This window comes from Astyanax mexicanus, chromosome 1 (assembly GCF_023375975.1).
Source record: "Astyanax mexicanus isolate ESR-SI-001 chromosome 1, AstMex3_surface, whole genome shotgun sequence".
NCBI classification, from domain to species: Eukaryota; Metazoa; Chordata; class Actinopteri; order Characiformes; family Acestrorhamphidae; genus Astyanax; species Astyanax mexicanus.
In genome coordinates this window covers 63,934,594-63,954,445 of record NC_064408.1, presented here as the reverse complement: position 1 = coordinate 63,954,445, position 19,852 = coordinate 63,934,594, and the positions used below count along the sequence as shown (strand labels likewise).

The 19,852-nt window shown below is 37.7% G+C and overlaps 1 protein-coding gene across 6 annotated transcripts; it reads left to right on the top strand.

The window, feature by feature from the left end:
• Positions 1-36: 36 nt before the first annotated feature.
• On the top strand, positions 37-18,587 carry exoc1 (exocyst complex component 1). Of its 6 annotated transcripts, XM_022664505.2 has the most exons (21): positions 37-223; positions 1,907-2,038; positions 2,192-2,322; positions 2,897-3,056; positions 3,501-3,518; positions 4,219-4,406; positions 4,670-4,897; positions 5,498-5,630; positions 6,975-7,084; positions 7,326-7,394; positions 8,164-8,313; positions 9,510-9,618; positions 11,558-11,602; positions 13,065-13,228; positions 13,389-13,490; positions 13,584-13,660; positions 15,605-15,833; positions 16,006-16,189; positions 16,423-16,622; positions 17,506-17,700; positions 17,975-18,587. In XM_022664505.2, the coding sequence occupies exons 2-21, from the start codon at positions 1,915-1,917 to the stop codon at positions 18,125-18,127; spliced, it is 2,769 nt and encodes a 922-aa protein (XP_022520226.2). In that variant the 5' UTR covers positions 37-223; positions 1,907-1,914; the 3' UTR covers positions 18,128-18,587. The 6 variants fall into 6 exon arrangements, with proteins under 6 accessions (XP_022520226.2, XP_022520231.2, XP_007259580.3 ...); XM_022664510.2 differs by lacking the exon at positions 3,501-3,518; XM_007259518.4 differs by lacking the exon at positions 7,326-7,394.
• Positions 18,588-19,852: the final 1,265 nt, after the last annotated feature.

Here is a 19,852-nt window from a genome sequence, read left to right as displayed (position 1 = left end):
CGCTGCAGTCAGAGAGCCGGGGAGCGGAGTCAGAGCTCCAGCTGAAGGAGCTCCGCAGCGGAAACAGGGCTGTTGTTGTGATGGTGGAGCAGGTTGGGCTGTGGCCGTGAAATAGACAGTAATGTTAGCGCTGTTTTTATAGGTTAATGTGGACGGGGTTTGTTGTGTGAAGGATAAACCGCTGTTGTTCGCTGTGCTGGAGGCTGTGCGGCCCTGTATTGAGGTGAGGTCTTATTATTATTAGCGGGTAAACACGGCCTGTCCGGGGGAAGTCCTGCAGCTCAGTGTTAGCTGGGTTAGCTTCATTTAAACAAACAGAGTCAACAACTCAGGGTCATTCGGACAGTCAGGAAATCGTGTGGCGTTAAGAAATGACTTTAAACTGGGCAGTGCAGACAGAGAATTTGTACATCTTGTTAGCTCTCAAGATGTCAGATAGTTAACTCAGCTATCTGTTAGCATTGTAGCTAATCTAGTTTAGCTAGCTAAGGTAGCTACGCTAGGTTGGCTGGCTGGCTATCAGTCTAATGTGACACATGTCAAAACTAAGATATCCACCTGCCATCTCCACCACACATCCCTGTGTGCTGCCAAGCAGGGATCCACTTTTAAAGTATCTGTAGTTATCCGCTATTCAGTAGGCTCTTGGTTTTCTGTTTTACAAAGAAAACATTAGTTATTCAAATGATTCATACAAACATAGAGGATTGGTGTTGTTAGGGTATTGGTTTATAATGTTACGGCTGACCAGTGCATTTAATGTTAAAGTGTGCTTTCTGTTTACAAATGAACAAATGAAAAAATAAACTGAATGTGTCTAAAAACTAAATATCTTAATGATGAATCGTGCATATATTTAAAGAATATTGAGATTTTTTCCTATAATAATAGCACAAGGACAACAATAATAAGCATTATTATTATTTTTTAGATTTTTTTTTTATTATTTTAAAAGTTGCAATATGAATAATTATTTTAAACGTTTTAATAATAGACATTTTAAAAGTTACTGGTTCTGGCTTGTCACAATAATTGCAATATTGATTTATCGTATAATAAATTAACACAACCTCAATAATTTTTGATAATCGTGATATCGTCTATTGTGTTTTTTTGTATGTTTGTCCACACATATAACAGTGAATAGTATTTTAGCGAGTCATGCTTTAACAACTGTGACGCCATAACATACACACAGTGTGAACTAAAGTAGGTGAAGAAATAAGTATATCATTCCCAGACTAATTAAAATAAATTGTTTTTTTTTTTCCTTTAAAAAGTGTATAATTACTTTTTTATGCTATTCTGTTTTCATTATGTCAGTGGCATTTAATAGTCCTAAAATTACATAAATATCATATATCGCAATAATTTCTGGGACAATAAATCGTAAGGTAATTTCATGATTGTAATATAGACAATATATATGTCAATATATATATATATATATATATATATATATATATATATATATATATATATATATATATATATATATATATATACTTTTACTATATCACCCAGCTCTCACTGTGAAATTACATACACCAGGGGTGGTGGCTTTTTTTACTGTTCATATCAATATCAGAATTGTATGATATCGACCGAAATTAAAAAAATATATTGAAATATAGATTTGTCATATTTTCAAACATTAGTATAGCGTGTGTTTTCTGTGCAATACCACCTAAAAGAAGGTATTTTAACATTTTACAATAGAATCATGTAAAATTGGTGAACAGCTATTTAAATTTAAGAAGTGACACCAGAGTTTAGAGTCTTCGACATATAATAATCTTATAGTTTTGTTCGTCTACTTTAGGAAGTGCTTTAGAATCTCTTTTCTTCCAAACCAGCCTTATACTCATGCCTTTTTGAGTTTGTAATCAGAATGTACCTTTTCTAGGAGGCAAAATGACTGCCATAAAGCATGCTCTCCAGAGGGACATCTTTACTCCCAACGATGAGCGCCTGCTTAGCATCGTCAACGTCTGTAAGGCCGGGAAGAAGAAGAAGAATTGTTTCCTGTGTGCCACAGGTAAAGAATGATGCGTAGTGAGACACCAGTTTAAAACGCGTCTGATATTAGATTATTATGTAATGTTGTAGAATTCAGAGACTGCTAATATTTATTCATGGCAGTTTGTAACTGGGAATGTCACTGCAAATTTACTAATTTTTTCTGTTCCAGTGACAACGGAGCGCCCAGTGCAGGTCAGGGTGGTAAAAGTAAAGAAGTCAGACAAAGGAGACTTTTACAAGAGACAGATGGCCTGGGAGCTTCGTGACCTGGCTGAGGTTGATGCCAAAGATGCTAACAAGGTGAGATTTTATATTTAAAACAAGCTCACATTCTGTAATATTAACATAACACAAAATAGTATCACATAATAGTAATAATAAGAGGACGAATTGGATAAATAACATCTTAAATTAAGTAAAAAAAAAAAAATGATTGCATTTTCACATCGTCATAAAAATGATCTTGCCTGCAAGAATCGTGTTTTTAACATTGACATAATTTTTATATAAAAAAAATGTAATCTGGCTGTTGTTCTTTGTTGCATCCATTTGTATATACAATAAGAAATAAATAATTTGAGAATCATTCTTATTGTTTGGGTATTGACTAATCTGTTTTACTGTTGTTTCTTACTAGTATTCAAGTTTGTTAATAAAATTTGTATTGAAAATGCCAATTCAGACACGAAAGAACAAATAGTTTAATTTAAGATAGACTGTCTGTGATGGAACAACTACAAATGTGCAAGTGTGTTTCACGTGTTCGTTTTGATCCAAGGATTATTGAGAATTTCCACGTTGCACCCTCAGAAGATTCAGAGATTCTGTTTCCAGCCATTCTCTCTGTCTTATCGTCTACTTTGACTTCCTGCAGGAGAATCCAGAGTTTGACCTACACTTTGAGAAAGTGTATCGCTGGGTGGCCAGCAGCACAGCAGAGAAGAACTCCTTTATTTCCTGCATCTGGAAGCTGAATCAGCGCTACCTGAGAAAGAAAGTGGAGTTTGTAAATGTCAGCTCCCAGCTGCTGGAAGGTAGAACCTACTATTGTTTCTAATTGAGCGCTGAGGTTTAATGGTGGAGATGTGTTATAACTAGCATGATGCATGTACTGTAGTAACAACATGTTATTAAAGATTTTGCATTGTTACTAATAGATGCAGGAAGTAAGTGTAATTGTCACTCTTAGAGATTAGAGACAATTTGGTATTAATATAAAATGTAGTTTAGACTAAAAATCTCTCTTTTTTTTTTCTTTTGCTCTCTTTGAACTCTCTCACACAGTTGCTCTCCTCTCTTTCTCCCTTTTGCTTACTCATCCCCCTTTTCTCTCTCTCTCTCTCTCTCTCTCTCTCTCTCTCTCTTTCTCTCTCTCCCTCTCTCCCTCCCTCTCTCTGTCTGTCTGTCTTTAAGTGAGTGGAATTATACTCTTATAACCTATGTTCTGTACTCTTCTCTTAAAATCTCTCACTGGTCAGAACTTCCTAAAGCTGAAGGTTGGTACTGTACCCGATTTCTATAACTTTCTTCATTTCCATCCATGTTTTATTTTTTTTTCTGTTTTCCATCATTCAGTTTCAGCCCTGCCTGTAACAGTTTTTGTTTTGTCTTGAGTTTACTCTCATACTTTTCATACATCACTTTTTGTGTGCAATACAAACCATGTTTTATATTTTATACAAACACTGCTATTATGCAAAAAATTGGGAATTGTGTATTTATGTGAAAAGAGATTTGAGTTCATACATTTATAGTTCTCTATTAATTAGGAATCACACAGCCCTGACAGATCCTATATGTATTCTGAATAGCATTCATACGCATATGTATGTGTTTGTATGTTTCAGGAAATTATGTTCTTTGATTTATTAATTTTGACTTAGTGAGATGCATGTTTTTAAAGTAAGGTGTGTGAAAGGTGGGACACTGAAACAGACAAAGGAGTCATGTATAGAATTACAGTAGCTTCTTCCCAAGCTTATCAGTACAGTTATAAGGTTACACAGGTTTGGTAATCAGGCCTGACTTTATGAAAGAGTTGCAATTCGGTGGTAGCAGAGTTTTGCTGTTCTTCTTTTCCCTGTGGATTTTGGATGGCAGGTTCTTACCAGTACACAGCCCATAATCAGAGGTGCCATAGACATTCTGCACAACCTCTAGGAATCACATTTTACACATTTTGCATTTCCTCCACAGAGTCGGTTCCCAGTGGCGAGAGCCAGAGTGTTGCCGGGGGTGATGAGGATGCTCTGGATGACTACCAGGAGCTGAATGCACGGGAGGAGCAGGACATTGAGAACATGATGGAAGTGTGTGAATGTGCCATCTCCAACGCCGAAGCCTTCGCTGAGAAACTCTCTCGGGAGCTGCAGGTCCTGGATGGGGTGAGTGCTGTCTGGATCTGGACTGCAGACATAAAGGATTGCATAAGATAATCAGTAATGCTTCATTGCTTGAGATGCAACAAACACAAATTCCTATTTTGAACAGTTATTCGGATCATTTGGTAGTGCATTTATTTTACATTGTATAATAAATGATTTATTTATATGTAATTATACAAATGTTATACACATATTATTATGTGTCAGCTAAAAGTCATCTTCCATCCTTTCCTTTTAACCTTTTCTTGTTCTCTATCCTCTAGGCAAACATCCAGTCAATAATGGCGTCAGAAAAGCAGGTGAACATTCTGATGCAGCTGCTGGATGAGGCTCTCACTGAGGTTGACACCATTGAGGGCAAGCTGCTGAGTTATGAGGAGATGCTGCAAAGCGTCAAGGAGCAGATGGACCAAATCTCACAGAGCAACCGCCTCATTCAGATCAGCAACACTAATAATGGAAAACTGTTGGATGAGATCCAGTTCCTAGTGGTGAGGAGAAAATTTATGTTTTCTGTTAAGAGTGGGAATAGAATAACTAAACAAACTATAAATTATGAATTAGGTCATGGACAGGTTTGTGGCTGTGATGGATATGTTAATAATGGATCAGCTTAGATGTGTTTGATATAAGGAGTGTGCTTCTTTAATTTGCATTAGAGCTACAAGTCTAATGTAACTAAAGTCAAATCTGTCCTGTCTCCTGAAAGAGATGCTCTTTCATTTAGTGCAACATGAACGTTGTAGCTCCAGTACAGAGGTAAAGTAGCAAACTTCACAAACCAAACATGGCATGTTTCTGGTCTTAAATCCCCTTTACATGCACATTAATAGCTTTCCCTTCTCCAAACACACCATATTCAGTTAATCCGCTCATTTACAAGCACTTTTAGAATTGTACTGGTGTGTTAAAGCAGTGATTCGTCCAAAAAAATGATTTTCTTCAGGAACAGTAAAATATCATGTGCAACCAGGGCCAGGATTATGAAACACTTTTTTGAAATATTATTTAAAAAGTGTAAATTTGAATATTTCACTCGATTATTCCTTCAAACTATACTTTAAAATTCTTGCCCCTCTCCTTGTCTGCAGAACTACATGGACTTGTCTAAAGGACACATCAGAGCTCTACAGGAGGGAGACCTGTCCTCTCCTAAAGGCATCGAGGCTTGCATCAATGCCTCAGAGGCTCTCCTGCAGTGCATGAACGTGGCACTCCGTCCAGGTTTGTGTGATTTTAAGCTGCACAGAATTAATGTTTACTGGAGACAAAGCATGTACAGCTTTATGCAAAGGTTTTGGCAATGTTCAAATGAAACATTGACATGGTGGTGGTTAGTGTGTGTTGTTCTGATACAAGTGAATTAGACACAGCAGTGCTGCTGCAGTTTTTAAACACCATGTCCTATCACTGTCCATTCTGTTACATTTTAGTGGGAGATCAATGATCTGATCTCTGGTGATGTCAAATCCATAAGTGACTTGGAGTCTAAAGGTTTTTCGAACTTGTAGTTTGTCTTCTCTGGTTTTATTTTGTATATCTGGAGCATTTCCCTTTTGGTTTGATTTGTTTTCACACAGAACATAAAATCTGAGAGGTGTCACAATAAGGCCCAATCCTATTTCACAACTTAGCCCCAAAACGCCTAGGGGTAGGGTGTCCCAATTCTTGTTAGCCTGGAGGGGGAGGGTAAAGTGTTAGAGCTACATGATCCTTCAAATTGAGATTTTTCAGAGGCACACTTTTTCACTTTTTTTTTTTTTCTTTTCTTGTTAAATTGAAATATTACAATATCTTATGACATTAAACTATTTTACCATAGTTTAATGTGTAGTTTCAATGTTATATGGCCATTTTCTTCATAACAAGCTAAAAAATGCTAGTAATTTGGCTCCATAACTTTACCTTTCCACCTTAAAGAGTGCAACAGAAGGCAAAGGCAGCAGCATTTAGGGTGGAATGGACAGCTTAGTTCCAAGGAGAAGGGTTACACTCGAAAACAAGGGGTAGGGGTACAAAAGAGAAGTGGGATTGGACCTAAGTATGTTCTTTCCTCTAATTGGTCAGACCTGTCTGGTGTGAGTGCATGAGAGTAAATACAGAAAGAAAAATCTGATTTCTGGACTATAGTGTACAGCAGCAGACAAACAAACCAACCAACCAACCAACCAACCACCTCTGTGTTTATTTGGGACCAGATCAAGATCACCACCTCTCAGGGGTCTCTGTGCTAATGTTTTGATTGCATACTGCATTACCCTGTTCACACACATCCAATCAAATTGCACCAAGGGCAAAAAACGAACAAGAGTCCAAATTAACCAGCCAATGACATTCAGGTGAAAACATTCTAAGAAAAATTAATTGGCCTTTAGTGTTAAAAAGATCCGCCCCCTCTTCCCATCACTCAGTATCTGATGTTTCAGAAGTGGCTAAGTTATCTTCTTCTAAGTGTGTTCAGAACTCTTATTGAAGCTTTGGCAACAGTTTGAAACGATTGGATGTTAATGGTTTGTCTTAGTCAAGATTATATAAAAAAAAAAACCTCTTTTTGTGTGTTTGTTTTAGGTCACGATAAGCTGATGGCTGTGAAGGAGCAGCAGCATCTGTTCGCGGAACTGAGAGACGTGTTCGCCCGACGCCTCACCAACCACCTCAATAATGTGTTTGTACACCAGGTAACACAAACACACAGAAAAAAAATGCTGACCTGTATATGAGGCTTATAGGGTCAGAACAATTAGCTGCTGTTTATTTTCTTTTCTCTTTTCTTGTTCAGTATTTCCACAGTTCTGTTCTATAACTGATCTCCTCCTGTTCTTATTGGTCTACTCTGTTCTGTTCTGTAATCGCTCTTGTTCTGATTGGTCACCTGTCCTGTCTCTCTGTGCCACCTCGCTTCACTCTGCCCTCTGTCAGTTCAACCACTTCAGTCACTTCAAAATGACCATCCCTCAGTTCTATAGGTCGTCCTGTCTGTCACTCCCTGTGAGTACGCCCTCCCTAGCACCCCCTCTTTGACCCCAGCCATGCTAATCGACCATGTGTCTGTCACTGACTTCACTAACAGTCTTCTGTCATTGAATGCCCTCGTTTCCACAGAAGCATGTCTGTGGTGCGTTCATCCCAAGATCCCTAGAGGCCCATGAACTCACTCGTGCCACCAACAGATTCTGCCTGAATTTAACTCTGTCTCGCCCCCTTGTGGTGTGGAGGGAGAGTGCACTGTTTTGCTCAGTGAGGACTGCTTTTTATGCCACCTGGCGATATCGTAGTGAAATACTGAGGTAGTCAATAAAATGTTAAATTGTTGTTCTGCATGCTTTAACCGTAGCTGTGTTTGATACTAGACTTATAGTAGAGTCATAGACGTAACGAGTGTGTGGCTGCAGATTTTTGAAAGCACGCCGTTGGATTGGGGAAAGAGAAGCACGTGTGCAAGCCTTTGTGGCAATAGCTTTTGAGTGCCTTTCTGGGCTGAAAGCTGACCGCAAGGACATGTTAGTTTAGACTAACTACTGCTTGGGCTTTAGGCTGTCTGAATATCATCATAACAGCACCCATGTGAGTTTGTATTTTTCATTGATCTGCTTATTTTCTCCAATAATGGCCTTTAGATACTGTGTGAGGGTTTGTGCTTCTCCTTCATTGCGTTGTGACATTTTGAGCCCATGTGAAAGGAGCTTGTATACTGTATATCGTTTACAGTTGAACTCTGTGTATTTTTATGTATGTGTGTTTGTGTTCGTCTCTGTAGGGTCATGACCAGAGCTCCACATTGTCTCAGCACACGGCAGAACTGACTCTACCGAAGCACAGCCCACTGCACAGAGATCTGCTCAGATACGCCAAGCTGATGGAGTGGCTAAAGAACACACAGAGAGAAAAGTATGAGGGCCTATCCAGGGTACGTGCTTTTCATTATTATCATCATCGCCATCATCATACAATCATTTACGTTTACTAAAATTAGGATTAGGATTTTGGACTGCTCAGATAATAAAATTAAAGAATTCTCCAAAAGAGCAGAATGCTTTGATGATGATATGTAAAGAGTAGTTTAGGTTAACATTAAACAAAACTACTGTATTTTTTACACTAAAAGGCACACTCTATTATGAGGCACACTATCAATGAACATCTATTTTTATACATAAGTCGCACTGGATAATAAGGCACATTTTAAGCGACACTATAAGAAACTTCTAATTCAGCAGGTCTCGCCTCTGGGTGGTGGTGGGGTAGTTAACTAAAGTTAAAGGTTAAGGTAAAGCTAAGCAAAGCTAAGTTAAGTAAACAAAACTGTAGCGGCTAATGCAGCCCGACAGAGCTCCACTAAGGAACCCTTAATGCTCTGGTAAGTCAGGGTAATATTAGCTTGCGGTTCATCCCATGTAGCTTGCTTTAACATGGTAAACATACAGACTACAGTCCAATATGCTTCCTTCCCAATGAAGAAAGAGCTAGTGCGGTTAGCAGCTAATGCTAATGCTGCTCCAGCAGTGCTAGCTGAGGTTAGCAGCAGGCTACAGGCTGAAAATACTCACCTCTGACCGGTGAAAGAGCTAGCGCTTAGCGGATAATGTTAATACTGCTCTAGCAGTGCTAGCCGTGGTTAGGAGCAGGCTACAGACCAATTATACTCAGCTCTGGACGGCCAGAGAACTGGCGCATAGCACAGTTAGTGGCTAATTCTAATACTACTTCAGCACTGAAACTGGAGAACTAAACTAAAACTCCTATGAACTTCAGTGGAGTGGCTTTACAATCTGACTGGTAAAATTTATACATAAGACACACCAGATTAATTAGACGCACTGACAAATTTTGGGAAAATTATATGCTCCTTATAGTGCGAAACATAGAGGGATATCAACTTCAGTTCTGCAGAGTGCACAGTTGTTTTCCTGCTCAAACACGGGTACTAAACAGAGCAGAATGAGTTTTATTTGATGAGCAAAATCAACAAACTATACTGCAATTGATGACCCCAGGCAATTTAATTTAAACATTTATAGTCTTTATTGTATAGTTGTTATAGTTTATTTTATTTTATCAATAACACCAATATCCTTTTTTTTTTTATCTGCTTCCCACTTTCAGACCTATGTTGACTACATGACTAGATTATACGAGAGGGAAATCAAGGATTTCTTTGAAGTTGCCAAAATCAAAATGGCTGGAACTACAAAGGAAGGGAAGGGAAAGTTTGGTAAGACCTCTTTTCTCTTTAAATTGTGGTTGAATTATGTGGTGCGTATTCTGTTACCTATTCATCTTCTGTGTGCAATGTCATTTTGACAGCATGCAATTCAGTCCTATTGTCTGATTCTGTGCCTGTTATGTTTGCTGTAATGTGCAGTTCAAGTATTGTCACTGCCTGCTCTCATGTTGCTTTTAATGAGAATGGTAATGTCAAAAGCATTAGTGCCATAGTGGACTGTCTGACTGAATTAGTGTCCTGTAACTCATATAGAGAGACTTTTCTAGAATTAATTTCTGTCAAGCTCAACATCTCCAGCATTTGTAAAATGTCTCTTGCTATAGTAATGTCCTGACGTGTACTGTGTGGTCTGAGACAGGGGTGGGTAACTTAATTCCTGGAAAGTTTGTTTTCCTTCCCAAGCACAGCTGATTCAGCTAATTGCCAGGTTTAGATCATATTTAGCCATGCTGCTCTGTGAGTGGGTAAGCTGGCTTACTTGCTCTTAGTTGTGCTTAGAGTGGGGCAGTTTATATTCACTTTCATATGCAACTGTGTGCCCTATAAAGTTGCATGAGCAGCTTTTCCAGCGATGCAATGGCTGACCTCTTGTCCTGGGGGATGAATGTATGCTTTCAATCCACAGGATAGATTTGCTCAGGATAGAATAAAAAAAAGTGATATGTTTGTGTATATTCTAGTTCTGGGCCGTATGACCAAAAATGTATATCACAGTATTTGCAAAGATTCTGGCGGTTTCATGGTATATCACAGTATTTTTTTTATTATTGAATTTAATTGATCTTTTTGTATGACTGGGCTTATATATAGGTTTGTGACTTACTGTACTGTTAGGAGTACATTTAGTATAAAACACTAAGACTTTAAATTAAGGCTTGGATTAATATTGGGTTTACTTTGTCTCACAAAATTACACAATATATAAAGGAATCAGACTTTATTAGTAGAAAAACAGCTAAAGAATTTAAGCAATAGACCTTTAAAAATAGATTTTCAAACAAAAAAACAACACAGCTTCTTTTACAAAAGTAAATCTTTTAAATAGTTCAAGCTATTCATAGTTGAAACCATTAGAGGCAGTACAGTATTAAAATCAGCAACAATTGCCTTCTTTCTCCAGTTAACCAATTAAATTCAGTTCAGTTTGCATTTATATTATCCTCCAAGCTGCAGTCTTAATATATTTAAACAGGGCTATTGTTATAGTTATCCTCAAGGTTTAGGGAGTTTGCTAAATAAATGGTTCTGTACTCAGGACCGTTTTCACTGTGCTCACATATTTATCTCCTGAGATAAATATCCGTTTGCTGTAAGAACCAGATGCTGAAAATTCAGTGTGCCTAAACATTTGTTTGAAGGCCATTTTCCACTTTTTGTTAATTTAAACCTTTAAAAGATTTAAAACAATAAGTAACTTTGCTTTAAGTATTAAATACATATTTTTCTTTATCCTTGAGAAAGCAGCTCACCCTTTACAGTTAATCATTCATTATCAATACAACAACATATTTTCGTATCCCCTAATGAATGCTGACAAGCTTAGTGGTTCAGCTGGTCACTGTGGTATGGTTTAATATGTGCACTGTTGCAATAATCTGTATTCAGTCATGTGACACGTTTTCATCACAAGGTTTCTAACTTTAATTGAATATTGCCTTTCCTTAATAATATACTGCCGTTCCAAACCACACCAGCAGATGGATAGTATTTTCACTGTCTCTTAGTGAACTTTGTTGTTTGGAGAAACAAAATCCTAATGAATTTTGTTTTTGAGCGGCTACGGATCCCACAAACCCCAAACTCAGCCACTGTAGTGCATGCCAGTATGAGACATCTCACCTCTAACCCCTAACCCCTGAACCCTGCTGCATGTTGTGAGCCTAACATGTCTCTGTCTCTGATGCCTGCCTTTCTAACCGGCCTGCAGCCACGCTTCCTCGGAAAGAGAGCGCTCTCAAACAGGAGACAGAAAGTAAGTACCGCAACCTCACGCAGTCCATTTCTCACAATGCCTCATTTCCTTTCAGCAGACAGCAAAACACCCTTCTTACATTACAGTAAAGTGCTGCCCATGAAGTAAAGGGCTGAGCTCATGCAAAACTCTTTTTATTTTTTTTTTTAATTCCATAAATGCATTTGATGTGGTATTCATATTTTTCTCATTTTAAGTCCACTTTTTTAAATGTATTACTTTTGTCATGTCACAAAACCATTTACATAAAACCAATTACAAGTCAAAAGTTTGGACACACCTTCACAATTTCATCAGCTTTTCATTATTCAAAAATGTTCTGCATTGTAGATTAATATTAAAGTCATCCAAACTATGAAGTAAAATATATGGAATTATTTAATAAACGAAAGGTTTAACAAAACCGGAATGTTTTATATTTTAGATACTTCAAAGTAGCACCTCTTGCTTAGATGACATTTTGCACATGTTGGCTGGAAGTAAAGAAAAAAAACTTGAAAAAAGGAATGAAGGTCAGTCAATCCCAAACATTTCAAGATGGTGAAACTGGCTCTCATCAGGACCGCCTGAGGAAAAGAAGACCAAGAGTTACTAGCCTCAGTTTGTTTAACACTAAGTTTACTGAGTTATTCCTTATGGGTTCCTTCATAGTCTGGATGGTATTCATTTACGATGTAGGAAAAAAATAAATACATTGAAAAACTGGTACTCTAGGTTTTTTAGATTGTACTACGTTTTTGATACAGTACTGGGTAACCAGTCAGAATGTAGGTAATTTGCATTTAATTTGTCTTAAAGGCACAGCAACAAAACAGCATCAGATGACCTCAGAAGAAAAACGATTTCTAGGAAATGCAGGATATTGGCTCCTTATTGTCAGTCAAACTCCTATCCTACCACAAATCACAGACCCATATTTAGCTTTTTTCAAGTCTAAAATACTAAGAGGGCCTAATTAATCAAATACACACAAAAGTGTGCAGGTATTTTGCCAACAGGTTTTGTTTGTTTCACATTGCATATGTGTGTGTATGTGTGTATTCACTAGACTTGTATGTGCATATCCACACAAAAATGTCTGTGATGTCAAACTAACCTCAGATATTTGTTGCTTGTTATCAGCTTATGTGTTTGTTGAAGTAGACCATTAAAAATGATTATTAACAGCTAACAACTAACAACTAAATTTTGATAAAAAAAAGGTTTATCTGAGGAGTAATTTGCTGTAATTTGAATGTTACCAATTATGGGATTTTAATCTAATATAAATCTGCAGTGTTTGTATTTTATAGTTCTATTTCTAATAGTGGGTCTGATAGTGGTTCTGATAGGGCTCAGATAGAAATGCTTCCAAAAAGCTCTGGTAGACTATTGTAGATACCACTATAAGGGTGACATTTATGACAAGAGAGTTTGTTATGTGAATTCTAAGTTTTCTCTGTTCCACCTGCCACTGCCTCAGGCCTACACGGGAGCTCGGGGAAACTGACTGGTTCCACGTCTAGTCTCAACAAGCTGGCGGTCAGCAGCTCCAACAGCCGCCGCTCACAGTCCTCCTCCCTGCTGGACATGGGCAACATGTCCGCCTCCGACCTGGACGTGGCAGACCGGACCAAATTTGACAAGGTATTATTTAGTTATCAGACAGACACACTGTGTCTCTTAACTTGTATTAATGCTACATCCAAACATCAATAGAACTATGGTATTAATCCAGCCATGTACGTTCTGTATTGGAATGGTGTGTGCTTTTTGTATAATGTATAATGTTTTTGTCTGTGTGTAGATCTTCGAGCAAGTCCTCAGTGAGTTGGAGCCTCTGTGTCTTGCTGAGCAGGACTTCATCAGCAAGTTCTTTAAGCTGCAGCAGCAGCCAACACTGGCACAGGTATGTATTGCTTTGTGTGTATGTGTGCATTTTTGGAAGTGTGCTGTTTGAACTGCTGAAGTGTCTAAAACGAATATTGTGGATCTTTGATAGGGGCAGAATACAGATTATCATGACGGTGTGCCCCATTCCAGACCAGTGAGCGAGCACAGACACTCCATATCTTCAGAGTGAGTAAGAGCTCATTGATTCAGAACCAGAGTGTCATTTGCCATGGGACAGCTTTGATCTGTGCTTTCTGTCAGTGTAGGAATCAGTGTAAGTACTAAACAATAATATTAAAGGGGTTTAAACAAAAAATGGAGGTTTGCTTTAATGGAACAAAATTATTATTTAATTTAATGTATTATTTAATATTAATATTTAGGGGTGTCACGATTCTCTAAATCCTCGATTCGATTTCATTTTCGATTTGAGGGTCACGATTCGATTCGATTCTCGATTTTCTTGTTTTTTTTCTTGTTATTATTTTATGCCTCATAAAATTTAAATAATATATTTATTATTATTATTATTATTATTGTAAATATTATAAATATTATTATTATTATTTATTAAGATATATATGGTAATGCCATCTAGTGACTTTTTTTGGTAGCAACAGTGTGCACTATTAAAACAAGCAGTTTATCAGAGCTGTGTGTGGATGGCTGGTGAAACTGCTCATTACATGAAGCTGCAGTTCTTCATCCAACCACTAGCAGCAGCAGCACAAGCCCCGCTCTCTTCACTCAGTCACTACTTCAGTACAGCCCAGCCACGGGCTACAGAGCTCAGCCAGTCCGTTTTTACTGTTTCTGTAAACAAATAAAGGTTTTAACCCCACTAACCGGATAATACAGCTCACTACAGTTCATCTTTCAGCCCAAGCAGCTAACAGCAGCAGGTTAGAACAGCCGACACGGAGGCACTGCTCGGATTACATTATAAACAGGTCAGTTAGCGCGCTGCTAACCTCAGGATGTTTATAACTACGGAGTTTAGTGGACACACCACGGCCGCCAGGTAAGTCTTTTAAAGGCTACTGAAGACTATTAAAGGCTATTAGATTAGGTTACAAGAGGTTATTGAAAGCATTATTGGGGGGCAGAAATCAGTACAGGCTGGTTAGATAAGTGATGTGGGTATTGTCTTATAAATATTTACACATAACTTATATCTCTCCTGAAAAGCTTTTATTTTAGTCAGAAACACGCTTGTGTTTACTTTATCTGAGAGAAAGATGTTTTTTTAATTCAATGGAAAGCAACAGGTGTAGTCAATTATAAGTTTAAGATTTTTAATCCACCTCACTGTGATCTATAGTCAGTGTTCTCAAGCCACACTGACACACGCATTTCAGCGAGTTCACACGCTCTCACCTGCGCGCCCCCACCCCTCCGTTAGATACAGATACAAAACCTGCGCGCCCAACCCCCGCCCCCCCCTCCCCCGTTGGACAGATAAAAACAGTGATCACACTCCCGCCGACTGCGCTCATGCAGTGGCTATCTCTATTTAAATGAATAGGATGCGCTGTGTTGGTGCCGCGCCATTTGCGTAGCGCGCTGCGCTATTTGCGTAGCGCGCGCGGGAGGGATCGTCGATCCTCTTTTTGACTTCGATACTCGAGATCGTGACCTCATTTCGATTCGATTTCGATAAAATATCGAGATCGTGACACCCCTATTAATATTATATATGATAATTAAACAGTTCAAATCTACTTTTTTTTTTTTTAAATACCATTACGAGATTTTACAGTACAATTAAACAGAGCAATGTCTCCAGGGCAGTGATAGAAATAGACAAAAGGACAGTAGTGCAAGTACAATAGACAAAACACAATGAATATTTAAAAGAATATACATTTTTATAGAGGTTTGCCTATTAACTCTTTTTAGTGCATTCTTGTATTGAACTCCATTAACCATTTTAAAAGAACAGAAAAAAGCAGTACACACCAGTTAAGCCATAGAATAAGATTTTAAATTGTGTTTACTTTTTTTATTTTACATAATTATTACATCTATATATTGTTCCCAATAAAATAATAATACTTCCATATTGGTCATATTAACTGTTGTCCCTTTTTATCTAATCTCACATCATCCCTCTTTGTTTTTATATTTCAGGAAGGACATTGTTCGGCAGATGATGAATAAGATCTTCCAGAGTATCGAGACGGAACTGAACAGTCTTATTGCTCTGGGCGATAAGATCGACAGCTTTAACTCGCTCTACATGCTGGTTAAAATGAGTCATCATGTGTGGACAGCTGAGAACGTGGACCCTGCCTCCTATCTCAGCACCACCTTGGGCAACGTGCTGGTCACTGTCAAGAGAAACTTCGACAAATGCATTGTGAGTAGGAGCTCAAACTCATCATTACTTGAATGCTGTTACATACAGTAGTTCAGCACAGATCCGTGGAGATGCAGATCACTGTTTTATATTGTAGCGGTTTATCAGTAGAACTGTATCACTGCTGCGACTCAGGTTGAAAGTGAGGTTAATTAGTGTGTCACATCTTCAGTCTGGGCAGATCAAGCAGATGGAAGAGGTGAAGATTTCTAAGAAGAGTAAGGTGGGGATCCTGCCCTTCGTCACAGGGTTTGAAGAATTTGCCGAACTGGCCGAGACTATTTTCCGCAATGCAGAACGACGGGGGGATTTGGATAAAGCATATGTAAAGCTCATTAGAGCTGTCTTCATGAATGGTAAGATGCCCGGTCTATATGTTTTGTGAATTTAATTATAAGTTTAATTTATAATATTAATTTACAATAGCAGCGAATCTCTTGTGGTGTAATGACGCAGTGATTTCAGCAGCTCAGTACTCAATAGTCAGAGTGCATTCCATTGTTGGACAGTATTCCCTTTTGAGAAATATTTGGCTGCTGTTGTGTATCTGAAGGCTGACTGGTGTCTGTTTCTCTTCGGTTGGGAGCAGTGGAGAAAGTGGCCAATGAGAGTCAGAAGACTCCACGTGATGTGGTGATGATGGAGAATTTCCACCATATCTTCTCCACGCTGTCACGTCTTAAGATCTCATGCTTGGAGGCAGAGAGAAAGGAGGCCAAGCACAAATACACAGACCATCTGCAGTCTTACGTTATCAACTCTCTTGGACAGCCACTGGAGAAACTGAACGTAAGGAGTGGGGATACTCTCAACAACAGTAGTACTGTACTTTTTTGTAATATGATCGTAATTTTATGGTTAGATCAGATGTCATTTGTGCTCACGAGAATTCAATTTACATATGCAAAATGTTAAAACACGCTGGTTAATCTTTTTCACCTGGTATTTTTGCGCCCCCCGACTTTTGACATTGATGTGACGCCATATAGATGCCTTCAGATGTACAGTTCTATTAGTCTTCCAGCAACATTGCTCTTTTTTTACTGATTGATTTGAAGTTTTTTGGCATGATTTATAAACCACTTAAAAATTAAATAAGTGTAATGTAAAATGATTAAAAGAAAAGAAATTGTGGGGAAATGATTATCAGAGGCACTGTACAGGTACAGCATACACAGTATACACTGGTTGTATAGTGTAATGGATAACATTACTAGAGTTTAGATTATCTGCCGAGCCCGACTTGATGCCCAAATCAAATTCGGGTCAGCTCTGGGCGAGATTTCCCACCACTCATCAGGCCCTGTCAGATCAAGCTCAAGAAAAAAAAATGGTCGTAGATGGGCTTAGACCAACGTTTTTAATGCAATTTTTTGTACTGACCCACAATATTTCTTCCACTCGTTTGCATTACATATTGAAGTTCCATTCTTAACAAACAGTTTTCTTAAAGAACAGGCATATACTTTTTCCATATTGCGCTATTCTTTCTGAACAGATTCTAAACTGATTTAAACTCTATACATCACTCCTCTGTAAATGACACACTGTGCTTCATTTGTTTCATTCAAGAATACCAGGCTAAGCTCCTAATGCTACATTAAATTTCTTGTCTATCAAATGCCATGAGTGTATACAGTACCTTTTCATTTTGCTTATGTGTGTCCTGCAGCACTTCTTTGAGGGGGTGGAAGCGCGAGTGGCTCAGGGTGTTCGGGAAGAGGAGGTGAGCTACCAGCTGGCGTTTAACAAACAGGAGCTGAGGAAAGTGATTAAGGAATACCCTGGAAAAGAGGTGAAGAAAGGCCTGGACAACCTCTACAAGAAGGTGGACAAGCACCTGTGTGAGGAAGAGAGTCTTCTACAGGTGAGACCCATAAACATGCAGTTTACATGCAGTTTTGTAATTTTGTCCCATGGCATCCCTCTTTTTTTTGGTCTGTTAGTTTTATTGCAGACCAAATCATTGAAACAGTCATAATCATGTCTTAGGTTTGACCTAGTGTATTTATTTAGTGAGAAAATGTAAAAGTAATATTTCATGCAAATTGAGTTTAAGATCAATGAACATATCCAGAGAACATACAAATAAATCATGTGAAAAAGTGAATAAACTGTGATTCATTCCTGCTGTCCACTAGGTGGTGTGGCACTCCATGCAGGATGAGTTCATCCGGCAGTATAAGCACTTTGAGGGGTTGATAAACCGCTGCTATCCTGGCTCAGGCATCACCATGGACTTCACCATACAGGACATGCTGGAGTACTTCTCCAGTATCGCTCAGTCCCACTAGAAATACAACAAGAGAGAATGTGTGACTGGTTCACAGACAGTAAGAATGATGTTTATGTGTGTAAGTGTGAGCGAAAGAAAAAGGGAGTGAGTTTATCATTATAAAATGATATGCAGTTGTGTGTATGTTTATGTATATTAAATTGATTTACATGTATGAGATCAACTCCTTTGGCTTTTAACAGCAGCAGCACTGCTGACATTAACATCTAATTCCAATTTATTTAATAATAGAGATTATGTTAAAGTCTCCATGCTACTCTATACTGATCTGTTTGGTGATGCAACAGAACATTGACACTAAGTACACTGGTAAAGAATTTCACTTTAAAATGACTGAACCTGTTGATTTTTTTAAAATTCAAATTCACTATCCTTCTCAGTCTGATGTTCAACTCAATCTTTGCACTTGTAATGAATAACCAATGCCAAATGTAAAATAAAAACCCTACTTATCTCCATACATTGACCCTGTTTTTAAGGCTCTGTTGAAATCTGTTGAAGTCCTGTTGTTAAGATTTGTGTGCATATATACATGTCTTTTCCCTGAACGTATTACAATATATTGTAGAAACCACATGGAGATGTTTTGTTTATTATCAAAAACATGACCAATACTCTATTACATACCCTCTACTGGCAGGGCACTACTGTCACACTGTGATTATAATACTACAGATGCTCTGAAAGTAAGGTTTTTCACTTGGCTCATATCAGGTTGTAGTTAAAGCCAGAAGGACTGAATGATATGCATTAAATTAGCATTAGCAGTAATTCTTTCCTTTGCACTTTGCAGACCAGGGAGATGCTGTAGAAGGGTGAACTAAAGTCAATTACTAATTCATAAGTTAAATTATGACAATTTATGACTTATTTAAGACTGTTTATGTCTTAATGCTCACTGTCCAGTAATTAACAATGTTTATGGCTATATTTGGATTTTGATATTCAAACAGCAGTGCAGGACCCACTTCAGCTGAACCTCAGACTAATTTAGCTTGTTTGAAATTACTTAAGTATTTTTCTTGGCTGGAGATGATTCTAAAGTGTGAAAGATGTGAAAGTCAGTGTAAAAAGAATTTTATTTTCTGAGTCATTTAGAAATATTTCTGGTACATTGTTCATAATTAAATTTAGACACAGCGTAAACACCTTCCTGCATTTTGTCAAAAGTGAAAATGATAATGGACATAAAGCTTTTATCTGACTTATTTATTTATTTCAAATATGTTATACAATGAAGCAAACATAGTTAAATGTAACTTAAATTTATATGGAAACCTAATTAATTATAGATCAAAAAAAGTTATTAATATAATTATATATATAGTTATATATATATATAATTAATAATAGCAATGCCGTTTGGTTTTGAATGGAGCCCCTAAGGTGACATCATGTTAAAAAAAAATAATGGTGTGGCCACGACTTATTAAGGTGTGGGAACAAGCTAATTAAGCCATATAAATCGTCTGTGCACTTTAATTATCTCTTACCTGTGCCTTAATTTTCTTATACCTGTGCCAAATGAATGATCTCGTTCCACAATTTAATAAGTCATCCCCACAAATAATTAACTCGTTTCAGGCCTTAATAAGTCGTCTATACTAATTAATTATCTCATTCCCATGCCTTAATAAGTCTTACCCACTAATTAATTATCTTATTCCACACCTTAATAAGTTGTCCCCACAAATGAATTATCTCGTTCCCACGCCTTTACAAT

Excerpts from the sequence above, each read along its gene's own strand:
- exoc1 (XM_022664505.2), top strand. The coding sequence starts at position 1,915 with ATGACTGCCATAAAGCATGCTCTCCAGAGGGACATCTTTACTCCCAAC. Across the intron at positions 2,323-2,896 it reads ATGCCAAAGATGCTAACAAG|GAGAATCCAGAGTTTGACCT; the intron begins GTGAGATTTTAT and ends GACTTCCTGCAG. Across the intron at positions 7,395-8,163 it reads CGTCCTGTCTGTCACTCCCT|GGTCATGACCAGAGCTCCAC; the intron begins GTGAGTACGCCC and ends TCGTCTCTGTAG.